General features: G+C 39.4%; 1 protein-coding gene across 3 annotated transcripts; it reads right to left on the bottom strand.

Moving 5' to 3' along the window:
* Positions 1–2,990: 2,990 nt before the first annotated feature.
* gnpda2 (glucosamine-6-phosphate deaminase 2) lies at positions 2,991–26,692 on the bottom strand. 3 transcript variants are annotated; one of them, XM_048540376.2, is made up of 7 exons: positions 26,560–26,692; positions 23,255–23,399; positions 18,690–18,791; positions 14,248–14,430; positions 10,221–10,405; positions 7,171–7,345; positions 2,991–4,566 (listed from the first exon to the last, which is right to left on the bottom strand). In XM_048540376.2, the coding sequence occupies exons 2-7, from the start codon at positions 23,376–23,378 to the stop codon at positions 4,502–4,504; spliced, it is 834 nt and encodes a 277-aa protein (XP_048396333.1). In that variant the 5' UTR covers positions 23,379–23,399; positions 26,560–26,692; the 3' UTR covers positions 2,991–4,501. The 3 variants fall into 3 exon arrangements, with proteins under 3 accessions (XP_048396333.1, XP_048396342.1, XP_048396351.1); XM_048540385.2 differs by lacking the exon at positions 26,560–26,692 and adding an exon at positions 25,843–26,539; XM_048540394.2 differs by lacking the exon at positions 23,255–23,399 and having other exon boundaries at positions 26,560–26,674.
* Between the last annotated feature and the right edge of the window lie 589 nt (positions 26,693–27,281).

Below are 27,281 nucleotides of genomic sequence, written 5' to 3'. Positions count from 1 at the left end.
CTTCATTTAGGACCACTCTCATCTTTGTTGATCAGTATTCTAAAACTTTGGGAATAGTGATCACTATCCCCAAAGTAATTCCCTACTGAAACTTCAGTCAGCTGGCCAATCCACCTACCCTTCACAGCTTTGGACTGTGAAAGGAAACCGGAGCACCTGGAGGACACCCACGCTGACATGCTCATTCCCCAACACCAGGTCGAGTATGGTCCCTTCCCAAATTGGACTATTTACATACTGCTCCATAAAACCCTCCTTACAAATCCTCCTCCATCTAAACTCCTAAACACTGACTGAATCCCAGTCAACGTTGGGAAAATTAAACTCTCCCTGAGATCACCACCCTGTTGCTCCTACATCTTTCCATAATCTGTTAAGATGTTGGAGCGTTCTCACGCTTGCTGTTGGGAGGCCTGTAGTACAGCCCCAACATTGTTACTGCACCCTACCTATTTCTGAGCTTTGTCCATATTACCGCACTGCTCAAGTCCTCCGTAGCACCCTCCTTCAGCACAGCTGTGATATCCTCTTTGACCAGTAATGCAGCTCCGCCACCCCTTCTACGCCCTCTCTGTCCCACCTGAAGCATCTATATCCTGGCAACCAAATATCCCAATCTTGTTCTTCCCTCAACCAAGTCTCAGTAATAGCATTAACATCATACTCCCAGGTACTAATCTAAGCCCTAAGTTCATCTGCCTTACCTACTACACTTCTGGCATTAAAACAAATGCACCTGACCATCTAAGATAATAAAATGTGAGGCTGGATGAACACAGCAGGCCAAGCAGCATCTCAGGAGCACAAAAGCTGACGTTTCGGGCCTAGACCCTTCATCAGAGAGGGGGATGGGGGGAGGGAACTGGAATAAATAGGGAGAGAGGGGGAGGCGGACCGAAGATGGAGAGTAAAGAAGATAGGTGGAGAAGGTGTGGGTGGGGAGGTAGGGAGGGGATAGGTCAGTCCAGGGAAGACGGACAGGTCAAGCAGGTGGGATGAGGTTAGTAGGTAGCTGGGGGTGCGGCTTGGGGTGGGAGGAAGGGATGGGTGAGAGGAAGGACCGGTTAGGGAGGCAGAGACAGGTTGGACTGGTTTTGGGATGCCTTTGTGTTCATCATGTGCTCCCTGCCTACTCTTGCCCTTCGTCACACTGACTTCATTATCTAGTTCCTTACTGGCTTTAGTTACTACCTCCTTACTGTCCACAAACCTCCTCATTTGGTTCCCATCCCCCCACATTAGTTTAAACCCTCCCCAACAACATTAGCAAAAGCAACCCTCCAGACATTGATTCCAGTCCAGCCTAGGTGTAGACTCCCCAAAGTTTTTCCGCAGCTACAAGGCATAAGTCAGGGGTGTGATGGAATACTCCCATTTACCTTGATGTGTGCAACTCCAAACATACTTAACAAATTCATCACCTTCCAGAGCAGAGCAACTTGCCTAATTGGCACACGTGCACAAACATCCAATCATTCCACCACTCAGTACCAGCAGTGTGTACAACTTGCAAGATTTACTGCAGAAATCCAAAAGATCCTTAGATAGTACCTTCCAAACCCATGACCACTACCATTCAAAAGTTCAAGGCCAGCAAATATGGTAACACAAAGTACATCTCAAAGCCAGTTAGTCTCCAAGTGTTGTAAGAAGATGACATTAGAAGTGTCAGGTAATATAAACAATTAGACTTCATCTGCTAACATCCAAGGTAAAATGGACTTGGAGTTCCACTGGACAGCTATTTAGCAGTTCTAAATGGGTGCACAGCTTATGTGACGTGCATTCGCCATGTAGATGAGCTTAGGGTAACCCCATCTAAGGATATTGTAATAATGGATTACATAGAGTTCCCAAGTTATCCATGAAACTCAGCCTATAACCAGAGAGGAGAGAAAAAGAGTAGAATATTGAGGCACCTACTCCTGGACCCGCATCAGAAAAAAAATTTACTTCTCAACACAGTAGTGGTGGTGATACTTCTTCCTTTTATATTTTGCAGGGGGAAGAAGAGGGAAAGAAATATTGGAATCTTTGTTTTCTCATTTCAGATCAAAGTCAGAAGACATTACCTTGGCAAGGCAATTAAAGACAGACAACAAAGTGTGGTTTTCTTAGCTGCACCCACTTTCTAAAAAAAGATTTCTGCAGCATTTATTGCCCATCCAGAGTTGCCCTGGAGAAGATGATAGTGAGCTGCCTTCTTAAAGTGCTGCAATCCATGTGCTATAGATTCACCCACAATGTCCTTCAGCAGGCAATTCCAGAATTTTGACGCAACCACAGTGATAGATTTCCAAGTCAGGATGATGAGTGGATTAGAGGGGAACCTGCAGGTGGCAGTGTTCCATTGTATGTGCGGTCCGAAACAGAAGCGTTCACGCTTTGGAAGGTATCGTGTCAGAAACTTTGGTGAATGTCCAGCAAAAAAAAAGGATAAAAGACAAATTCTCCTTAATAAAAAAAAAATCAGAGTACATTAACATTTATACACAGTACCAATTAACATTTATACACAGTACCATTAGTAATACTGTTTGATACAAGAAAAATTCACACTGCAGCTAAGGGTAACAGACAACTCATACTCAGCCAAACATTGTCTTTTAGAAGAGACATAAAACCAAGGCCCAGCTTGCCCACTCAGGTGAACATAAAACATCCCATTATTCTATAGCCAGAGGAATTTTGCTCCAAATGTTAAGCTTACATTTCTCTCAACCAACATCACAAACGGATTATTGACTCATTTACTTAATTTGATTGCTGAACACTGTTTGGAAAATGGCTACTGCACGTGTTGTACTGCAAGTGGGAGAAGTCAAAAGTATTTCCATTGGCTGTAAAACACAAACACAACTTGATCGCGAAAGGTGCTACGTGAATGAATTGAGAATGAACTGATAGTGAAAGAGCATCCAGCTCTACACCTTGTTATCTCAGATTCTCCAGCGTCTGCAGTTCATACTATCTCAGAAAATATCAAAATGTTATTGAGATGATTAACACTTGTGCAGTTTTATTTGATTAAGGCATAAAGATAACCCATGGTACAACAGTACAGTGTTATATGATACACAATTTTGCCCCTCGGGGGGGGGGGGAGACACCTGATTCAAACAGGTATATGCCATGCACTGATTAGTATGTTGAAAAAAAATTAAGAAAAATAATCCACAATCCTTGAATTTTCATCAGCTTGAATAGATTATCCAGCAAAGAACATCATTTGGCATTCTGACAGAAAACAAACAGCTATATTGTTAAAATTGATGAGTAACTAGTATTCAGATCTACAAGAACATGAAGCTTGTAGTGCAGCAGATACTTTGTAACAACAGATGAAAATATGCATTGTATCCAACCTAATTACCATTAGGCTATCAAAGAGATCAGCTTCCACAATTAAATGGTTAGAGGTTCCAAATTAGAAATTCTGAAATAGTCCAACCGAAATGTAAATGAAATGATCCCATAGTACATTAGATGCTTTTGTTATTGGCACCTCAAGTTATTTAATTTAAAAAGCATAAATAGCTTTTCAAAATTATGTTTTTAATGCTTAGAAGCAATCATGGAGACTTAGAGACAATACAGTTGAAACTGAATTCATGATTAAAATACCAAAGTTCACATCAATGCCCTAATAGTACAATGTACACAGGATACAAGCAGCAATCATTACCATGTAATGAAAGAACAAATGGGCTAGTGAAGCAATAAATGTTTGGAATGTGGCTAAGAAATCTATACCAGATATGGAAAGTTTTAAAAAATTAGCTTGCAAAATATTCATGACAAATGTATTTTCAAAACCATTTAAAAGATTTGCACTTTGGAATCTTAATTCCAATAATGAACATCGTTCAAAAGTAATAAAGTTGTGCAATTATGATATATGAGGATGCATGAATGTACAATTTATTAGACTAGTTAGACTAAATTATTGATCTGCTTTTGCCAGATAGATTCAAGACCATTTCTTCAATAGCTTTTTCAATGCAGGGAATAACGAATGATACTTAAACATTCATTTAAAAATTTCACATGCTAAGGAAACAATAGTGGTAACCTTTAAAATATATTACATACAGATTTTAGCTCACATTCTATTATGAATAAGTGGGAAGAACAAGGCTTTGAGACAACAATGTTCACAAATTTGCAATGCCCTTCACAATATGCTGTAAAGAAAGGAATTATTCTTTGCATTTACCAATTGACTATTCTTGCTTCTGTTCTGTTTATACCAATGATTTGTAAGATTTCACTGCTATGGACACTTGGAAGAGATCAAGTGTCTTCAGAGCAGGAAGAATACTCAAGAAGAGAGAAGTTTTAGACTTGGAGCTTTTGAGTATTACTTTTATAAAAATCTAGTTGTTTTAGTTACAGCAACATGTCAATATAAAATCAGGTTGCATTGAATTCCACTTAACATAATCCTTGGAATTTTAATTAATTGTACATCACAGGAAAGTTTCTATTCATTTTCTTCTTTTTAGTCATTGTAACTTTTCATACTGTGCAATGGTTCCACAAGTTGATTATGCACGTGCATCAAACCTAATGAGAAACAAAAAACGTTCATGAGTAGGCAAGCTTACAAAATACCAATTTAATGGATTGTTTTACATGCAGTTTTCTGATCACTCATTAAACATGATGTTATCTAACAAATTTATCTCAGTGCGTGTCATAGGAGTAAAGGTAAATCAAAACTACTAATCATTACAAAAATCTGCAACCATATATAGGAAGAACTAAATATCAAGTCACATTTAGGGACATTCACTCTGACAAGTGGAGGATCATGTGATTGATTCCTTGCCTGGTTCAACAAAATAATAAGTGATTTACATTTTTCCTGGCATCTGCAGTGTAAAAGACTGGATAATTTTACTTTTTTGTAATCTTGATTGTGACCCAAAATGGGAAGAGGACTGTTTTGAATCCAAAAAGTGTGAAGGCATTGTTACACTTGTTAGAAACAAGTTACCAGCACTTATCATTGCTTGTTCAATCAGAGAGTGATGTTTAGTTGTAAATTAACCGGGAACAGGGAGCATGCACAAGAGAGACAATCAACTGGTAACGTGACCACGTGGCCTGCTGAGACATTACCAGTTGTTGAATGAAAAAAGCCTTTTGCCTGCCAATAATTATGTTATTGCTGAAAATCTTGTGGACAGGATGAGAAGTTTAGAAATTTTCAAAAGGACAGAATTAATTTCCATTTGAAGAGGTAAGGATGAATCAAGGATAGTCAGAATAACTTCAGAAGGAGATCACATGTTAAAAAAAAAGGATTTAATTTTGCAAAGTGATGAGGTGTGTGGATGACAGTAAGGCAACTGACGTAGTGTACATGGATTAAATCAGTCTTTTGACAAGGTCTCTTACAGCCAAGTAGTTAAGAAGCTGCAAACCCATGAGATAGAAAATTAGCTTAGTGGCACGAAGCAGATGACAATCGAAGGGTATGTGCATGCCTGGACGCCAGTGTCTAGTGGCGTACCACACAGTTTGATGTTGGTCCCTTGATGTCTGTACTGTACAGTCATGACCTAGACAAATTAGGAGGTATTATCAGCAAGTTCATAGATAACAAAAATTGGTCACATGATAAATAGCAAGGAGGAGAGCCTTGGACTACAGCATGATATGGTCAGATGGGCTGAACAGTGGCAAACGGAACTTAATCATGAAAATGGAGGGAGGGGGGTCAAGTGGAGAAATATTGTGGGACAGATAACAAGGCAAGAGACTATACATTGAATGGTAGGACCCTAGGAAGCATAGAGGATCACAGCAACCTTGAAGGTAGCAGGACAGGTAAATAATGTGGTATTTGGGATGCATATCTTAATTTGTCAAGGCACCAAATAAAACACGGTCATTATGATGGAGCTGTATATAACAAGTTCGGTCTCAGCTGGAGTACTGTGTGCAGTTCTGGTCAACACTCGGTAAAAAAGATGCTACTTATAAATTTCTGCAGCACGTTGCTTGGATGGAGCGATTTATCTATGAAGAGGGACTTGAGAGACTGGGGTTGGTTTTGCCTTATAGCAGGAAAAGCTGAGGGGGGAGCCAGGTGAAGCTGTACAAAGTTAAGAGGGACATAGATAGGGAGAAAATACTTCCCTTCAGCAGAGGTGTCAAAAACCAGGGGTACAGCCTTAAAAAAGTAAGGAACAGGAGATTTAAGAGTGGATTTGAGGGGGAAAAAAAAGCAAGAGGATGGCGAGTAGCTAGAACTCACTGCTTAAAAATGGTGCTAGAGGTGGGAACCATCAAGATATTTAGCTATTTAGGGGACCATTTGAAACATCACAGCATGCAAGGCCACAGCCAAATGGGATTCAAACAGATATCGGATGACCTGCATGGGCCAGAAAAAAATTCTGTAATAACACCAATTCGCCACGACATTAAGCCTTCAGACCTCCAGAAAACAGGTATCTGACTCTGCACTAAAAAAAACTTAAAAGGCAGAAGCAAGCTAATTTCTCTCCAGTTGCTGTAAGCTATTCATTTTAACCAGTAAGTCCGAAACTTTACAACTCATCAAACAGTCACTCCATGTCTCCAGTAGGCAGGTGCAAGTGCTTGGGGAAGAGAATAGATTGCCAAACAAGTCCTGGCAAGCAAAAATGAGTATGTGAGTGAACGCCATGGACAGGAATCATTGACTTACCTTTCCAGTTTTCCCTCCACCCATATCAGTCTATCTGCATGCATGCATCTATCAGATGAGTTTTAAGGTGGTTAGAGTTTTAACTAGTAGAATTATGCGTCAATGGATCATAATTATTTGTCTGTTTAATAAGATCATCCTAAACATTTTTATTCTTGTATTCCTAACCCCTTGCAATAAAGGGTAACATGCCTTTAACCTTCCGAATTGTTTGCTGCACCCGCATATTCTCTGCAATTTCTAAATGAACACACCAACGACTCTTGAAGACATCAACAGTCAATTTGCACAACTTTTAAAAATATTACACTGGAAGCCCTCTTGCCACAGTGGTAATGTCCCTACCCCTGGACCAAGACCGGAGTTCAAGTCCAACCTGCTTCAGAGATGTGTAATAACATACCTAAACAGATTGGTTAGAAAAATAGGTTAAACAGTCCCCATCTTTTACTTTGAGCATCTCTACCTACCTTGAAAATACTTCACTGTTTTAACTTTAAGCTCCAAAGTAGCATCATCATCACAAACAAAGGTGGTATGTGGGTGCTGCTGAAAGGCAGAAACGGTCCACATATGATTTACTCCCTCTTCGATTGCCTTGTACAATGCAAATGCCTTGTGTGCTCCTGTGATGAGAATCATAACCTACAAACACAAGTGTCAAGAATAATTCAGCTCCATGAAATTGAGTTCTGTTCATCTTCACAACATCTTTATTTTAAATCGAAGCCAAGTTTATACAAAACTGCATTCACAGTTCCATTAATGTAATAGCATTTGGGCAAAAAAAAAAATTCAACTGAACGAAGATCGACCAGACCTGCTTCTCAAATGATCAGACAATGCCAATCATAAAATCCCTTCTCTACAGCTCATGCCACCAAATCAATTGTAGGCCTCTTAAAATCAGGTTAATCATTGACATACAATTTACAAATTAGATTTTGCACTGTAGAGTACTGTCTCATATTTGATTGCAGTGATTAATGTAATAATCATGCAGGAGTAAAATTAAAAAGGGGAAGTTAAAGAAAAAAGGAGCTTGGAGATTATACTTAGAATGAAAAATTATTTTCCTCAAAGTAGAATTAATTGCTCATAAGATAATTTAATTCCCTTTTAAGGATTATTTAAATGTGAGAAGAGCAATTAGGAAGGACCCCCCTGCCTGTCCTCTTTGGGTTGAAAAACCATTTTATTGCATGTATTTCGAAAATACCAGAAGACAAATGCTAACCATCAAGGCACTACACAAATGCAAGTTGTTTTTGCTGTGCATCAAAGTTGCTCAGATATAGATCCCCTTTTTTGATAATGCAACCAAAGTCCTAAAATCCTATGAACCTTTCCTCTCCAAACTGTGGAAATCAATAATGGAGAAGTTCTCTCAACCATGTGCATGCCATAAAGAACCATGAAAATCTTGGAATCATTCATAAATTTCCTGTATTGGTTTTCAATGCAGACTTGCAAGATTATTCCAAGGAAAGTAATTCTCTGGAAAATAAGAAGTTAATTCCAAAAAATTAAAAATAAAAGGTGATCAGCAGAATCCTTACGGAAAGGCAACCATATCTCTAGCCACGCATTTGTCTCCGTAAATCTACATTCATTACCACACGGCATGGGTAATTAAAGATTACAGTTCTTGAAGTCTTTCTACTCAATTCCTATTGCTGCTTTTCATGAGACCTAAAACACCTACTTTTCTGCGTGGTTAGTTCCAACTACAAGGGCTTCCAGCTGTTCGATTTGTTTCTCCAGAAACTTTAGATATACTTCATTTATGATTGTTTACTCTGGTAATTGGGCAATATGCTACACAAAACTAAAATTTCCATTTTTAGATTAACAGTTCTCGTAACTACTGAGTTTCAATAATTGCATTTTCTCAAGCTACACCGACTCCTTTTGCAAACATGTTTCAACACATTGATACTGTACTGCTGGATGAACTTAGCAGGCCACACAACATCTTAAGAGCAGGAAAGCGACGTATTGGGGGTCCAGGCCCAAAACGTCAGCTTTCCTGCTCCTAATATGCTGCTTGGCCTGCTGAGTTCATCTAGTTCTACACCTTGTTCTCTCGCATTCTCCACCATCCGCAGCTCCTATTATCTCTGGCACTGTAGTGCTCATGGCTGCTCTCCCAAGTCATCATTCCTTGAAACAAGCATTCAGCATAGCAAACGTTTGTCATAGTAATACTGCAAGACGGATCCAACAAAATTGTGCAGCTCCAAAGTCTCAAATGGCTTCAATATACACAGACAGAAAATGGTGAGAATCGCAAATTGTACGTCATTGCTGACTAAGTAGAAGATGGTGACATATTTCATACAAACTCTCAGCGTTTGAGGCCAAAGTCAAAGACTTTTCAGAATTGCCAAAAGGGCATTTATAGCAGTCAGTGATTTTGTTTGCACTTTTCTAGAATTTATTGCTCAGACAAAGATCTATTTGGTATATTTCTCTATAATGTTCAAAGCTCCATTTTATGACCAGATATAAAATTTCGTCAAGAACTCCCTGGGGAAGAGACAATAAAAAAGCAAATTCATGACTATGACTTCAAAAATATAGAATACAGCCACGTACATTGCAGCATTTCTTGAAAAAAAAAAGAGGCCAAGTTGTTAAACCACAAGTTTGCTTGCATTTTACCCAACTGACTTCTGTAGGATTCCAAAATAAAGAATGCCTATCTCTTGAAAACATGGTTTTCAAGAAACAGCATTTTACCTTTTCCCTGCTTTGAGTAGATATCATTTCTAGCCTGAAGTGGAATTCACTGTTGAGCTCCTCACAAACCAGCCAAAATTAAATGGTTGCTCTGCACCTAAGTGCACCTCAAAAGCAGTGAAACAAAATGGAATTCTAAACTATCGTGATAATTCACAATCTTCCAATAATTTATAACCACTGTTACGGGCAAGACCAAACCCCTTAAAATATATTAAGATAGCCTAGACCCCAACTTTTTCTAACTTTTAAAGACAAATGTGAATCTGTGTATTCTGGATGCAATTCGATTGGTCAAACTACCAGGCTTGAAGCAAAACACTTATTATTCTTACACTTTAGTTAAATACAAGCAAAAGAATGAAAAGAAGAATTGAAATAACTCTACTGGAAATCTTAACAGACTATTTAACTACTAAATAGCAACTATTCCAATATAGTAAAATCCCATTAACATACCTTTGGAAAAGGCAAGTGGAGTAAAACAAATTGCCTCTTCTGTAATTCTTCAAACCAGGAGGAAAGAACATCAAGAGAACACTGAGGTTGGGGGTGGGCACATGGCAGTAGTAGAAGGGAGAGAGAGTGTGCAACTGGCTCCGCCCCTTCATGTTGTTTCTATTGTTTCAAACTTAACAATTAAATCCAAGGCCTCAAGTTGCTTACTTTATTGGCTGGGAACAAACTACTCATTACCCCTTCCTCAACCTCTCTTCACAAAAAGAGCCAGGACTATATACACCTCTTAAAGCCATAGTATTGTCATGCTATACATCACCTCTTTAGCATCCATTACTGTTCCAACACCTACGGTTAATGCCATGGTAGGTACTTTTGACAAGTCACCATCAAAAAATCTTGCGTTTGCCAGAATAGTTTCTTTGGCTAATGTTTTCACCCTTGTTCTTGATACCAGGCTTGATCCAGGCTCATTGAAAGCAATGTGTCCATCAGGACCAATACCTGGAAGAAACAAATTTCATAGAAGTCCAACTTCATTCTATAAACAATATAACATACTTGCGGGTGAGCATTAACATAATCCAGTAATTGTTACACTACTGGAAGTGATTCAAAAAACATTGACATGTTTAAATGCTGGATCAATAAATAAGTTTTAAAATGGCACAAAATAATTGAGCATACACGTCCTGTAGTACAACTATCAAATTAAATATTTCTAATTCTGATAATCCAAAAAAGGTTGCCTAGTACGACATTCAACAATAAAGCAGCATTCAGCATTGACGGTAGTTTGTAAATGTGCTAGTAACATCATATCTGCAATCAATAAAAAAAAAGGGAATTCAGCCAGCTTATCACATGACAAACATCACATACCAAATAAATCAAAGTGGAAAAAGGTTTTGTAAACTTACTATACGTTTTGTCTCAAGTGTGGCTTAAAGGGTCTTAACAGAGTCAAAAGGCTGTTGGTTGAAGTCCCAATCTAGAGACTCAAGTTCATCATTTAGCACTGGAATTCTGGACTGTTCACATGCTGTCTTTTGGATATGATGTTAAACGAAGGCTTGCTTGTTCAGATGGGCAAAGTGTAGTTTGCTGCAATTGGGTGGAGTTACCCTAGCAGCACCTTTTAAAAGCTTATTAAAATATTGATTCAGCTGTGTTTTTTTAAAACTGAGAGAGAGTACTCAAACTATTTCCTGCTTCACTGTAACTGTAGCTTTCAGCTGTGGTTTTTAAAACCCAACTCCAGCTCTGGTAAAAGAATTACTGTTAAGAAAAGGACGACTCATAGTTGCTAATAAAATGTGAGGCTGGATGAACACAGCAGGCCCAGCAGCAGCTTTTGTGCTCCTGAGATGCTGCTGGGCCTGCTGTGTTCATCCAGCCTCACATTTTATTATCTTGGATTCTCCAGCACCTGCAGTTCCCATTATCACTCATAGCTGCTACTTTGGTTCAACGTGTTGTTACCAACTGCAGTAAACGTGCTGCCACTGTCGTGAACACATCATAAATCCCTGGTCTATGCTATTCTACAGCAGTGCAGGTAACATGTACCATCAAGTTGAATTTGTATTAAGCATATTAACAACCATTACATACCTCAATATAGGAGATCTAACACTTGCATATACAGTCTGGATTATGTGTTTTCGATTACTATTACATTTATATAATACACCTTTACTTAGGCAACTAGCCAATCAAAAATGAACATGGGGACCTTAAGATTATAACTTCTCACACTCTAGTATCACGTCACAATATCAAGCATCTGTCTTAAGTAATGGTGGTTTTGAGACCTATGCAACAGAGTGGAGAATTTCAGCATGACTGTGGAGAAAGAGAAATAATAACACTGAGTTCAACAGGGCTTCCTCAGATGTCACACTTGTTACTGTTGCCCTGCTGGACAACAGAAGTCATGGGTATGGAGGTGCTGAAGCAATCTGTGTGCACAGTGAATTCTATCAACTTCAGCCAAGGAATGACAGTAGAGAAGACAATGTACATTCAAGCTAGTAGATGAAGGTTGATCAAGTGGGTTGCTTGTGTTTTTGCAGATATATATATTCAACCACATGCAGTGTCCCATTATAATCCTGGTGCATGATTTGAAGCCAAACCCTCAAATAACAGCTATCATTAAAACCAAAATACTTTCAATAACAACATTTGATCTTCTACCCCAGCTGCTCATTGTGCCATATGCCCATATTCCATAATTCCTTTAATTACACAAAAACTGATTGTGTTGTCTTCAACAATGGGGTAGCTCTCCAGAGAGAGAATTTCAAAGTTCAACCAAGTCATAGAAATGTACAGCACGGAAACAGACCCTTCACTCCAGCTCGTCCATGCCAACCAGATATCCTAAATTAATCTAGTCCCATTTGCCAACATTTGGCCCATACCCCCCCACTTGAACTTTTGTTCATGTACCCATCCTTTAAATGCTGTTGTACTAGCCTCTGCCAGTTCATTCCATACACATACTGTGAAAAAGGTGCCCCTTAAGTCCTTTTTAAAATCTTTCCCCTCTCACCTTAAACTTGTGCCCTCTAGTTTTGGACTCCCTTACCCTGGGAAAAAGACCATGGCTAAAATCACCCACGTCCCGCATGATTTTATAAACCTCTATAAAGTTACCCCTCAGCCTCTGACACTCTAGGGAAAATAGGCCCAACCAATTCAACCTCTCCTTACAAGGTCAAACCCTCCAACCCCAACAACATCCTGGGGAATCTTTTCTGAACCCTTTCAAGTTTAAACAACATCGTTCCTATAGCAGGGAGACCAGATTTGAAAGCAGTATTCCAAAAGTAGCCTAACCAATGTTCTGTACAGCCGCAACATCTATGCTCAATTCACTGACCAATAAAGGCAAGTGTATCAAATGCATTCTTCACTACCCTGCCTATCTGTGACACCACCTTCAAGAACTCTGAACCTGCACCCCACAGTCACCTGTTTGACAACACGCTCCAGGGCCCTACCATTAGATATATTAGTCCTGCCCTGATTTGACAACTCAGAGAAGAAATGTTCCACCTCAGTCCTGAATTTTCTTACACCATGACAATGAAAATCCTATTTCTAAACTCCCCACACAAGGGAGCATCGCCCTAGCATCTATCTTATCAAGCCTGGAGTTATGCGTTTCAATCAGCTCAGTTCTCATTTTAAATTCTACGGAACACAAACCCATCACAAAAGAAGGAGAGGTACTGAGAGTTTGTTGGTCAGCCAGAGGCTGCAGTCAATGACATGCTCTAGTAATTAGGAAATGTGTATGGCTGGTCTTGGCAAGTTGAATGTTGGGCAACGATGAATCCATTACATTGGCAAGCATGGGTATGTCAACAGTAATACCACCGAATGGTCAAAAGGTGATTAGACTGCTTGATCAAGGTGGTGATCATCTGGCAACTTATTACCCCAAACTTGAACTTTGTTCAAGTCTTTTTGCAGAAAGTAATGGGTTACTTAAATTTTCCGATAGCGAGTTTTGAGAAGATTTGTAGCTCAGGTTGAGGTTCTGGATGTAAGTTTGCTGAAAACTAACCTTCCAGCTTAGCGAGCAAACTTAAATTTTCTGAATTGGTTACGATTAAGGCAGGGAAAGATGGTAGCTTAATTGTTCAATGTGAAACACTCTACACTCCTACCTATTTACACTATTAGTTAGCATACACATTTCAGAGTTTTATTAATCATAGACTTCAAATCTGTCATATTAGCAATAGCTTGAACGTTTACTGTCTTCACATGCAAACAAAGCAAATCTAAGGACATCAAACAGCACATGTACATCAAATCAAAATGCACACTTTTCCCAATATCCTGTTGCAGAAAGCCAGACCATTCGCTCCTGATCCTTTTCCAGAACTATAATGACCTTGAACTGACATGAATAGCTTAGGTGGAACGCCACAAAAAAAAAGGCCACTATATCAATTTTCTTTAATGCAAGTTTAAACAAATCCTATTAGAATAGCTGTGAAAGACATTTTTGCACAAGGTAACACAATCACACAGTTCAGCTCGAGGACAAATACTACTAGGTGTGTTTCAGCAAAAGGTTTTCACTGGTCGGCACAACAATGTGGGCTGAAGGGCCTGTTCTGTGCTGTACTGTTCTATGTTCTCTATGTTCTAAACCAGAATACACTATATAAAAGCTGCAGCCTCTATTTTCTCAGCAACATGTTTTAACTCTATAATATCCATTAGCAATTTTTAAATGATAACAAGGTGTAGTTCTGATTACGATGGTGTAATTGTGAGCAATTTTTAAATGGTGGTGTTTATATAGAGTTGCACACAGATCATACCTCCAACAAACAGTTCAATTCCTCCAGCTTCAGCAATCTTCTGTTCAAAGGCATCACACTCTGCCTGCAGATCTGGTGCATTGCCATCAAGAATATGAGCATTCTTTGGGTCTATATCAATATGCTTGAAGAAGGTATTCCACATATAGGAGTGGTAGCTTTCTGGATGATCCCTCGGAAGTGCTAAGTGCCAAAATTAAAATGAAACTTGTTTTCAAAACAAAAACTTCCAAGTAAAGCCACAACACTGATTTTGTACATTACATATAAGTAAACAGTTGGAAACAACTGGTTTATAAAAGCAAAGCATGTATACTCTACATTGAAAACTTTTATAACACTGGTCTTCTTGAGGAAAAGTAAAATATGTAAACCACAGAGAAATAGCAATGTGCCCATCCCCCCAACCCCACAAAACAGCCATTACTTTGGCAGAACTCACATTCAGAGCATTTTTTTAAAAAGAACTGTAAAGGTTGACTATGAACAATTCAAAGCAGTATAAGTTTCCTGCCTTTGATGCTTGCACGCTGACATGAGGCAGCATGGTGATTCAGCGGTTAGCATGGTTGCCTCAGCGCCAGGCACCCAGATTCAATTCCAGCCCCAGGTGACTGCATGGAGTTTGCATGTTCTCCCCATGTCTGTCATGGATTTCCACTGGGTGCCATGGTTTCCTCCCACAGTCCAAAGATGTGCATACTAGGTGGATTGATCACACTAAAGTGTCCACAGTATCCAAGGATGTGTATGTTAGGTAGGTTAGCCATCGTAAATGTGGGGTTATGGGGATAGGATAGGGGATTGGGTTTGGGTGGGATGTTCTTCGGCAGGTCAGTGCAGGCTTAATGGGCCAAATAGCCTTTATCTGAACCACAGAATCCCTACAGTGCAATGTCCATTGCTGCACGGACTGTAACAAGTGAACACTAAAGGTCTCCCATTTTAACAAGCGAAAACACTACAAAATACACTGCTACACATTCTCAGAACTTATACTTTCCTTTAAATTTTACCATAGCTTAGTAAATATCTACACAGCAAATCTGTAACGTACATTTCTTCTGAAAAGAACTGACATCTAAAGCAAATAGGCATTAGTAAAGAATTTAAACATGAAAATTTGAAGATGAAAAGCAAATAAATACTCATGACCAAATCAATTTCTAGACCTCCAATAAAACAAAAAGGTACTGCAGATGCTAGAGATTTTAAATAAAATTAAAGCGCTAGAGAAACTCAGCATCTGTGGAGAGAGAGACAAAATTAACATGTAGTCCATTATGACTCATCTTTGGAACTGAAGGAGGCTGGAAAATTATATTTTCGTGCTGTCGATAGAGGGAGAGTAGCAGCAATTTGGAATGGATGGCAAGGGCTCCCAAAGCAAAAGACAAAGGGCTTGCAAATAAGGGAGAAACAAAGACACTACAAAGTACAAGTAAATCTCTCTCACGTTGGTGGTGTGTTTAGGGTCTTAAACAGTGACGAAGTAAAAAGGCAAGTGCCACCTGTGATTGCACTGGACAGGGGAAGACAGAAGAAATACGAGTGCAGAAGTGTCAGGAGTGAAAACGAGTGGACAAGGGCAACCCATCTGCATGGTCGCTAGCAAGATGCTATTAAACTATCTTCCTCTCTTTTTAGCATTCTACAGTCTTTTGCTTTGGACACCTTCATAATCTGTTCCACTTACTTCTCTTCCCCATGTGTCAACAGCCCATGATTTTCCAGCCCACATCAGTTTCAAAGAGGATTCATAATGGACTCAAAATATTAATTATATTTCTTGCCCCACAGATGTTGTCAGAATTACAGCGTTTCTCCAGCACTTTGTTTTTAGTTTAGTATCTCCATTGCCCAAAACCTCATAGGTTTGAAAAATTACTTATTTTGTATGCATACTCTATTCTTTCAAAATTTACCCTCGCTGTACTCCAAACCATCCATTTTATATAAACTCTTGACAGCTATCAATTGTTTTTCCCTAGAACTTCAGCTGCCACAGCAAAAAAATGCACCAGAATTGCAAGTTCACATTAAAGATAAAATAAATCATGCTTTGACAGTTTTCATCCAAATAAGTCGAAATTTATTTACATTTTTATTCCTGACAAAGTGCATCAGTTTGCCCTACAGACAGAAGGAAAATCTAAAATCACAGGATCTAGCTCACATGGCTTCTGGGAAACAACGCCAGTATTAACACTATGAGATATCAGGAGTACTGTTCAACCTATCATAAAAGGGATACAAGGCTCATTTTTTACAATTAGATAATCCGGTAGCGCAGGTAAATGTTTTAAACAGATTCAAGGTTCATTCACGGGCAAGACTTAAATGATACTGAAGCCAGCGTGTGTTCACTACAGGCCTGAAGTTTGTAATAATTGCATGGCACAGAGCTTTAGAACTGTGGGCGGCTTGGATACTATCAGCACGTTGCTTGTGGCAATCTGCCGTAGGGACACACTTTTGCATAGAATTCCCTCCTCCATCTTTGGCACTAACAGCCCACAAACCTAACTGCACAGCCGTGCTGAAGGTGCTCATCCTGACTGTACAAAGAATTACTCCTGACTTCTCAAAGCCTGTCCACCATCTACAAGGCAGAAGGCACAAGTCAGGACTGTGAGGGTATACTCCCCACCTGCTGGATTAATGCAGCCCCAACGTCACTCAAGAAGCCTGATGCCAGCCAGGACAAAGCAGCCCCCTTGATTGGCACCACATCCACAAGCATTCACTCCCTCCATCACCAACGCTCAATAGCAGCAGCATGTACTATCTACAAGATGCACTGCAGAAATTCACCAAAGATCGTCAGACAGCACCTTCCAAACCCATGACCTCTTCTATCAAGAAGGATGAGGGGAGCAGACATAGGAACACCACCACCTCCAAGTTACTCACCATCCTGACTTGAAAATATATCGTCGTATCTTCACTGTCATTGTGTCAAAATCCAGGAATTCCCTCCCTAATAGCATAGTGGGTCAACTCACAGCAGGAGGAATGCAGCAGTTTAAGGCGGCATCACACCACCTTCTCTCGGGCAACTAGGTATGGACAAGAAACGCTGGCCAGTGAACAATAGCCACGTGCCCCAAAACGAATAGAAAAAAAAGTTAACCCCGATTAGACCGAGGTTATTCCAGAGAAACAAACCAAAAATGGCTGTCTCCTATTTTGTCGAGTTGAAACACGTGTAGTGTGTGTAAATGTTTTTAGTGCCTGCAAAGATCAGGGCCCTGTGCATTAACGCACGTAGCTTCCAGCACGTGCAAGTGCACAACAGCAAACCTGACTGACAACACTAAACTAGCAATGCTTTGCACACACAATGATCCAACCAATGTTGTACAATTGCAGAGTAACAAATTAATTTACCATATTACTCATTTGATGATGAGTATGAAATGAGTATTTTTTTTGGCTTGATGGCAGCATTCCATTATTAGCCAGCAGCCCTTGTGGGATATGAATTTGAACCAGTTCTGTGATACCAGCTATGTAGGTTATATATGGGAGGTAGTGGCGGGGCAGGGGTAAAATAAATACTAATTTAACACCACATACCTTCAGCTGTTTGCAACTAGCAACACACTAATTGCAGCCAATCAGCCCACATTTGCAAAGCCCAGTGTCAATCAATCAGTTGTAACAAACTTCAGATTCGCACTGAATGTCCTCTTGTTTCAGTATCACTAAGATTCAGTCATGAATGAGGCTGGAATCTGACAAGTTAACCTCTGATCCCAAACATCTAATCGCACAAAATGAACCTTTGTATCCCTTAATGATGGGTTAAACAGTACTACCAGATACGTTATCCTATGATAGGATTAACACAGATTGCTCAGCAGCAGCCGCCATGTGAACTAGATCTTATATTTTCCATTCTCCCACCAATGTATCCCACACTTTGTCATGAGTAAAAATAAATGAATTTCAACTTATTTTTATAAAAGTTCATCATAAAAGAATGATATTTTATTTTCCTGGTTTACAGTTTAAACATATTCTGGTAGTTAACTGTCAGTCAGTAGTAATCTCCATGGCGATGCTCTACCAATTAACATTTACTTGTCAACCAATCAACATTCTCCTCTCATGCAACGGTTATGGTTTTCCTCTTGAATTGGCAACTTTACTAAGTGTCCTGTTAGGGAAAGGCAAAATATTTTGACAAAAACATGTCTTCCAGCAATACTAAAGTTCTGGACTACCAAATAACCAAAGTTTAATGGTAATTTTCAGTGCAATTCTTTATTTTCTATGTAAACTATTATTTTGCCCAAATATATTTCTAAGCTTCACACAGAAATTGAATTCAACAGGATTTCTAACTCATTTTTCATCTAAGCTGAAGTTTCTACTTGAAGCTTAAAATACATTTAGAATTTTTGTACAGCAAATTTCAAAGCAAATGAGACGCTTACCAACATATTCATCCATGTTGAACGTCTTCACATATTTGAAAGAGAGGTCACCATTCTTATAATATTCAATCAGCTTTTTGTAACACCCAGCAGGTGTGCTCCCTAAATGAGGATAAGTAACAAAAAAAAATAAATATTCAAGTATGAACTAGTAGAGACTAAAAACAGTTATTAAATTATTGCAGCACTAGTCCTATCTATCTCTACTCTGTGCCATAACTTTTGTATTTTGGATATCATTCAAATTTCAGATTCTTCCTAATGCCATTCCTTCCATTCTATTCTTTAGCTACTATTCCATACCATGTAGTCCTTTTCTTGTGTCATTTGATGTCTCCTCCAATGTTATCCATTCACCTCTTTCCTCAATCCAGCTACTTTAAGTAACAGATGCTCAACTTACCTTTGTTACAGAGGGGAAGTGAAATAAAGCAAACTCCTTACAGTCACTCTGAATCAATAAGTAACAATTTAACTAATAAACTATAAAAAAATTAACAGAACTACTAACAAACCAAAACAATTCCCCCTTAACTACTACCTACTCCCAAATAAAACAAAATTCTAATGGTATGCTGTTTGAGTAAACAGAAGTCCCACTTACATTAACCAAAACTAAATTAAAACTTAAGTCTCTCAAACTTACAGCCAGGATAAGGCTTCCAAATGTTCTTTGCCTTTTATACTTACTGTTCTCCAGTCGGGAACACATTCCTCCATCGAATTTGTATCAGGAACGTTAGTTAAGAATGCAACAGTACCTTTATTTAGATGGTGCTTACTCAGAGCACAGACTTCTGTGAGAGCCAGCGATACTCTCTTTTATAGCCAAGAGGTGTTCTCTTGGCAGATGATAGTTGACTCTTACACCAATTTTCAAAATGCCCTCTACTTTTATACCCATGACAACTTATTAATTTCTTACAATAGGTTTTTGACAACCTCAGGCCAATCCATCAGATTTACATTTAATTCGACTTTGGTTTCTAGGACCTGGTTTAGATTAATTGGCCAAATACAAACACCTGTTGTGTTGGTAAAAATGCTGCTTTGCCTGCTAACAGTATTGCCTTTTGATACAAAGATTCAGTTTCAAGAATCTGTGCATCTGCTGCTGCCTGCAGACTTTTTTCAAATATCCAAGCCTTAAAATACACCTTTTAAAAAGGGAGCACACACCCCCCCTCATCATTTTACAAACATTAAATCCTAAAATCATGCCTTCCTTCCGCTCTACTTCTACCACCAACCCCTCTTAATCACTCCCCATCAGCTAACCTTGCTGTCGACAAGAAGCAACCCTTCCTATGACATTCATGACTTGATCCTACCAAGCAGACCAACTTCGTTCAGCCCATTTCCAGTGTTCTTTAGTCCCACCCTGTCACCACAGTAGACAGCCACACATGCAATATAACCACCAGCCCCCCGCATATTGCACATGCATCAGGTTTCACCCAAATCTATCCACAAACCGACCAAAATGAAGTTAGATAAAAACTGCATATGACAGAAACTAAATGAATGATTTTGCAATAATACCACCTAGTTGGTTACCACAGTCTTGTATGGAACAGAAATCACATGCAGATATTTGAAAAGGACTATAAATTGGAATAGCATGTTTGACACTTAAAGACAAAGCATAAAGTACCTGTTAAGGAGCAGAGGGAGAAAAGGAATGCCTGCATTAGACTTCTGACTCATCCGGAAGGATAACTTATTATAAGAAATCTGCACATTCAAGTGTACAACTGCTTTACAATGTACTCAAGTCTGCTAATGATTTTTGCCCCTAAACAATGTTTATACATTCTATCTTTGATCTAAATTGACAGTCCAATCTAGCTCTAATGGTAAGGAATGCAAGTCAGATTCATAGCAAGTCGCAGGTAACATCAAAACAAAGCTAGATTGATACAGTGCTGAGTCACACTTACATGCATCATTTTGGAATCCTGTACCTGTTTCTCCCAATCTAGTTAAAGTCTGTCCCTGTAATTTGTCAATAATATCAACAGCACTAGACATTGTGTTAATCCAAAAACTCAACTCAAAACATCAATTCTCAGATGAATTGCTGACTAAGATGCAAACTAACCAAAGTAACATTATGATCTGTTATAAGCTAGGTTTAGGGAATAAAGGGAAGCTGTGATTTCACTTTGAGAATATGCAAAGTGTAAAATGAATGCGCATTCAGCATGTGAAATCTTTTGCTTACATTTTTTTTGAGGTCTTCTATCTTATTTAAAAACTAGTACAAACATATATAACAATCTACATTATTGTTTAAAAATCCTGTGTGCTTGATTGGCGAATTCATGTAAACAAAGCAAGCAAATCTAATGGTTCTCACTAAAGCAGCAGGAACAGCAAGATTTAAATAGTGGTGTTCAAGATCATGAAAGGTTTTGAAAAAAAAAAGAAAGTGGCTCTACTAACAGAAGAATCATAACAGGAAACACAAAAGAAAGATAAATTTTACAATATCAAATATAGCAAGTCTTTTTACACTTCCCGAAAAGAAGGAAGCAAGAAGCAAATTTACTTGTAACTTTCAGAAGATTAGTTGTAGATATTCATAAAAACAAGGCTACAGGTCAAGAGCTAGGCACAACAACTAAAAAGACAACGCAAACAGAATGATCACCAACTTCTGCTAGTTCTGTAATTTAGGGGAAACTGCAAGTAGTCTAAATACCATCACTACCTACAAGTTAACTGGCATACAGCTGGTAAAACACTTCTCACTACCTCAGTACGTGACAACAAAAAAAGTTTCAATTCTCCAAACACAAAAACAAATATTTTACACCAATGCAAAATGTTACATATGACCCAAATAAGTAACTAATCCATGTGCAGACATGTTCATTCACTTGACATTTGTTATAACATGCCGACACTGTACTGAGGTTTTGTTTTAACACAACAGTCATCAGCAAAATTGGATTTTCTGAAAACACAGCAATTTGTGGAAAAGCTTTTTGTAATCCTTCCTGCCCATTCTAAAAACCTTAGCCAAGAACTGATACAACCACCCACAAATCTTTATGCTCAAGTATTTTTGGGTTCATTGGTATTTGAATAATCGGAGCACTGAAAATTTTTTTGTGGCATACAAGTTTCATAAACATCAAGAAGTTCATGATCCTCCAAGTAACAAAATTCCTTAGTTCATTATCTTACTTAGTGACTGCGTCCCTTAACCTTGACCCCTACAGCCAGGTGTAACACATTGGTGCTTGAGAAATGCAAGTGTATGCGTGCAGATGTTTGAAGATCACTAACAGAGGAGAAGTTGAACAACAAATATAGCGAGGCGGTGATCAACGGCTTCAGTTGTTGGGAGAGGGTGGGTGAAATCAGAGACCCACGATACTTACTGGGGGAGTAAGGGGTGTGTTGTTTAACCTACAAATGTTTAAGAAAAGCACCTATTTTGTAATTTTGCAAAACAGAAGTCTGGGTTCAAAGGCTTGCTAGGTAGTCCTTGCCTACAATTAAAAAGAGCATTTAAGAGGCCATGCAGCTGTTAATGCTCAACTGGAGCTCGGTCCAAAATTTGGGGAGCCCCGATCTCATGCAAGGAAGTGCATCAGCAACTGAGCAATAAGTCTGTCATTTATTAATGCATTTCAAAACATAACTATACAGAAAATTTAGGTACAGTATCAGGCAATTTAGTCCTGCTGACTTGCTTCGTCATTTGATGTGCTAGCAGTTAATTTAATACTACATGAAATGGCAAAGTTTAAATTTGAAATGTAAAATCACTTAAGAGTTATCAGTCACATCAATAAGAATAATTAAACAATAATTAAATATTTGCATTTTCACAGCTGTTTCAAAGAAAAATAACCCATAGCACTTCACAGAAGGATATCTGAATCCAAATCAAAGGAGCTTTTAGGAGGGAGGCAAGGATTTTGTTCAAAGGAGAAACACTGAGGAAGTGGAGAAGTTGGCAGAGTGAATTTCAGAGCAGCGAACTGAAAAACACTTAAAAGGCAGAGCCAATGGTAAGGCCAACAATTTAAGCAGGGAAATTAAATGGGCTAACTTGCTGGAGGCTCGAGTCAAAGAAATAAAGTCCAAGAGATCAATGAAAGAACTGGACGAAAAGAAGAGTTACGAAAGGGTGACGAGACCAAGAAGAGATTTAATACAAGCATGCAAATTTTGACAGACAGTAATTGAGAGATTGGAAACCAGTGAATTCAATCAAGAGGCTATGTTCAGCAGGACTTAAAGCAATTCATATTGTAGACAGCAGGTATTTGGAGATGACAGATTACAGATCAAATTTTGAAGAGGCATCCCCAAGACCAGAAAAGATCACGTGTAGCCAACAATAGTATGGTCAGTCACAGTCATTATCATTCTTGGCTGCAATGTTCCCAGTATCAACAGACTTCATATGGAATATATTGATTCACTACAAAATGTTACAGCAACATCTAGGCATTGAATGTTTCAAAGTATCACTTTAAATTCTGTTAGGGTATTCAAATACCAGTTGATTTTGGCAATGGTCTCAAACTTGAAAAAGAAATACATACCTGTGGGTAAACCCAAAGTAAAATATCGGCTTGGGCCAGGTTTAAATTGAACAATTGAATTGCAAATGTATCTGGCTGCCCATTCACTGGCTTTGTCATAGTCTTCAAGAATGACCAAACGCATTGTGACGAGAAATGTTTTTGTCTACAAGGAAAGATATTACTCTTTAGGTCAAAAGCTAACCAATCATCATTAAAACTGAATTTTTATATCTTGTATTACCATGAATAATCAGAATCTCTACAGTGAAGGTCATTCAGCCCATCAGGTCTGCACCGTCCCTCCAAAGAGCATCCCACCCAGACCCAGCCCATCCCTATAACCCCACGTTTACCAGCTAACCTAACCTACCTAACGTGCACATCACTGGGTGCTTCAGGGAATTTACCATGGTCAATCCACCTAAACTGCACAGCTTCTGACTGTGGAAGGACTCTGCAGAAATCCATACAGACACAGGGAGAATATGCAAACTTCACACAAGCTATCAAGGCTGGAATCAAACTTGGGTCTCTGGCTCTATTGGATGGCAATGCTAAACACTGAGCCACATTGCTACCCACAAAGATTAAAAGAATTTACAATTATACAACAATCAACTTGGCTACAAATGAACAACTTAAAGGCAAAAAAATGCTTAGTGCAACTGAATTTTAATCTGTAAGTAAAGACAATTTATATTTTACTACAAGGTGGCCTCAGTTAGAGACATGTCAAACAGATGCATCCCAATTTAATCAATCAATCATCCTAATTTGAGATGTTTGAGGCTTTGGTACTACTCTGAAGTTTTTTTTTTACATGAGCATGCATGTGATTTAGGAGCAGCAATAAGCCATTTGACTCAACGATGGATAATAAAGTGTGAAGCTGGATGAACACAGCAGGCCAAGCAACATCCCAGGAGCACTAAAGCTGACGTTTCGGGCCTAGACACTTCCTCTCTGATGAAGGGTCTAGGCCCGAAACGTCAGCTTTTGTGCCCCTGAGATGCTGCTTGGCCTGCTGTGTTCATCCAGCTTCACACTTTATTATCTTGGATTCTCCAGCATCTGCAGTTCCCATTATCTCCGACTCAATGATGGTCTTGACATTTTGTCTACACTCTATATATACTCTGACTGACTTAACATCAAAAGGATTCAGTGATTCTGCTTTCACCACTTTAAAAAGAGAAATCTATAGACTAACAACCAGAGAAAATATTCTGGTTTCCATCTTATTTGGGAGATCTTTGCCTTACAACTCTGTCTGCTAGTTTTAAATTCTCCCACAAGAGAAACTATCCTCTCAGCAATCACTAGAAAATTATGCATTTTATTTAAAGATAAATAGGTTCTTGATTAGTAAGGGGATCAAAGGTTACAAGGAGAAGGCAAGAGAATGATTTTGAGAAACACATCAGCCGTGATCAAATGGTAGAGCAGACTCCATGGGTCGAATGGCCTATTTCTGCTCCTACACTGTGTGGTCATCTAGGATACCATTTGTTTTCCAAACCAGAAGGCTAGGATGTCGACTACTTTTCACAATTGAGGCACAACTGTTTTAATTCAGTTTTCCTATCCAAAGACCTGAAGATGCTGGAGATCTGAAACAATAAAAACACTACAGAAACTTAGCAGATAGCAGGAACTGCTAATGCTGGACCAAAAGGTCCAGACTGGAAACATCAGCTTGCTTGCTTGGCCTGCTGTGTTCATCCACCTCTACACCTTGTTATCACGGAAACTCAGCAGGTCTGGCAGCATCTGTGGGGAAAAGAAAATCAAATTTCTAATCTGTCAGTACACTGGATTCTAAACACTAACATTGTTTCTCTCTTCACAGATGCTAAGAGAGCCGTTGAGATTTGCCAGCATTTTGTGGATAGCAGAACTGTTCAACACAATGGATTGGTTTCAAACCCAGGTGGCAGAACAAACAGACATGCGCAAGCACCCTTGGTTGAAATTTAATCGAACAAATCTGACCCAAATCAAACTCTGAAACTAGATGTACACAATTTAAAAGAAAAATAAATGGTAACTTTGCCAAACCCATTAGGGTGGCAGATCTTGAAAAGTGAACAAGATTCCATTGGTAATAATACAAGAACAACCGTTAGGGATCAGTCATAACCACAATAATTATACAAATTCCAAACAAAATTGACCAACACATTGAATGATCTGAATTCCATTGATGATGAAGGGTCTAGGCCCGAAATGTCAGCTTTTGTGCACCTAAGATGCTGCTTGGCCTGCTGTGTTCATCCAGCTCCACAATTTGTTATCTTGCATCTCCCTTCATTTTATATAGAGCTTTGCTCAGACCATCTGGTGCAGTTTTAGTCATCTTAACCAAAATGAAGGAAATAATTTGTGTAAAGGGAATCCAACAGTGTTTCCCAAGACTGATGCCCAAAATGACAGGCCTGCCCTAGAATAAGAAATTGAGAATCCAACAGCATTTCGCAAGGCTGATTCCCAAAATGACAGGCCTGCCCTAGAATAAAAAACTCAGCAGACTCGATCTATCTTCTGTTACAGATATCTCATTGAGAGAAACAAAATTCTTAAGAGGTCGATGCAACAAGATGTCTTACCTGGCTACCGGGGTCTAGAACCAGGGGGTGCGCAAACTCAGAATAAACAGCAAATTGTTTAGGACTGAAGGAAGGATGAATTTCTTCCTTCAGAAGATGGTGAACCTTTGAAATTCTTGACCCCAGATTTTTAAATCAGTAAGGGAATCAAATGGATCCATGGGTAAAAGGCAGGAGAGTGAAGTTGAGGACAATCAGATTATCACTGAAGATCTGATTGACTGGTGGAGCAGAACTCGTGGGCTGTTTGGCCCACTTCGGCTTTTGTATCTTATGATTTTATGGGAAGTTCCGCCTTTCCCAGTGTTCAGAACAATTTCACAAATATCCCCAGTCACCAGGTGCACCCAAGGCTTCCCAAATCTTTAAGCCCAGACTCCGGGGCAAGTTCACAACCTCAGCCCCGATCTTCATTTTCAAAAGGTCAAGAAGAAATCGTTGCGGAACGCTTTCCCCGGGACAAATCCACCGTCTGACCTGGGAATCCTCCACCGGACATATTCAGACAACACAAGACTCTCGCACCTTGGGAGATCCCCACACGCCCCCAGCCCGGGTTAGACCCCATTTATTGAGCAGGGAAACCCCGAAGAGACACAGGGAGCAGCTTCATCCTCCCGAGGCACGGCCGGGGCGGCCTTGCTCCTCCGTTACTCGGTCCCTGCACTCGCGTCCCCCAACCCCCAGATCGGGTCCGTCCGTCCGTTAGTCACTCACCCGCTTCTCGCGCCGCTACCACAACCGGGTCTCGCTCACACAGTCACATGACACCGCCGCGCGGTCACATGATCACCCGGCCCAGTGAATCTCCCCTTCCAGCCGGAATCATGGCGGGGAGGTGCCGGTAATTGGGTTGGGGCGGACGAAGTTACATATCGCACGACACCAGGTTATCGTCCAACAGGTTTATTTGAAAACAAGCTTTTGCAGCCTTATTCCTCTTTCGGGTGTTAGTGAGAGAGGTAGTGTCACAGCACTGACCAGGATGTATTAAACCCGTGATGTAAATCTTCAGTAGTTGGAAGGTTTTAATTGATTAACGGATATGTAAATCACTGAATTCCTTACAAGTCACTGTCCTGACAATTTGTATTTGTTACATTCTGTTTTGTTTACAGGCAGCCAGTCAATGTGGTTTATAAATTCTTGCTTTAGAAATAAAACCGGTCTGGCTCCAACGAAAACACAGATTCTAAACAGGACCTCACGACTAACGTGCTTTGTCTGCCTAAAAAGCCGCCTCTTCTTTACACTGATAAAACCTTCAGTTCTCTCATGACAGTGACTTGTAAGGAATTAGGGGATTTACATCAACATTTTAATCAATTAAAACCTTCTAACTGATTGAAGATTTAACAGCATCTCAGGTTTGTTTAATACAATCTGATCAGTAGTGTGACCCTTTGATCTTTTATCATAAATTCTACATCTGATAGTAC

The sequence above is a fragment of the Stegostoma tigrinum genome, chromosome 1 (assembly GCF_030684315.1).
Source record: "Stegostoma tigrinum isolate sSteTig4 chromosome 1, sSteTig4.hap1, whole genome shotgun sequence".
In the NCBI taxonomy this organism is placed as follows: Eukaryota; Metazoa; Chordata; class Chondrichthyes; order Orectolobiformes; family Stegostomatidae; genus Stegostoma; species Stegostoma tigrinum.
The sequence above is the reverse complement of the archived record's forward strand: the minus strand, read 5'-3'. Positions and strand labels throughout refer to the sequence as shown.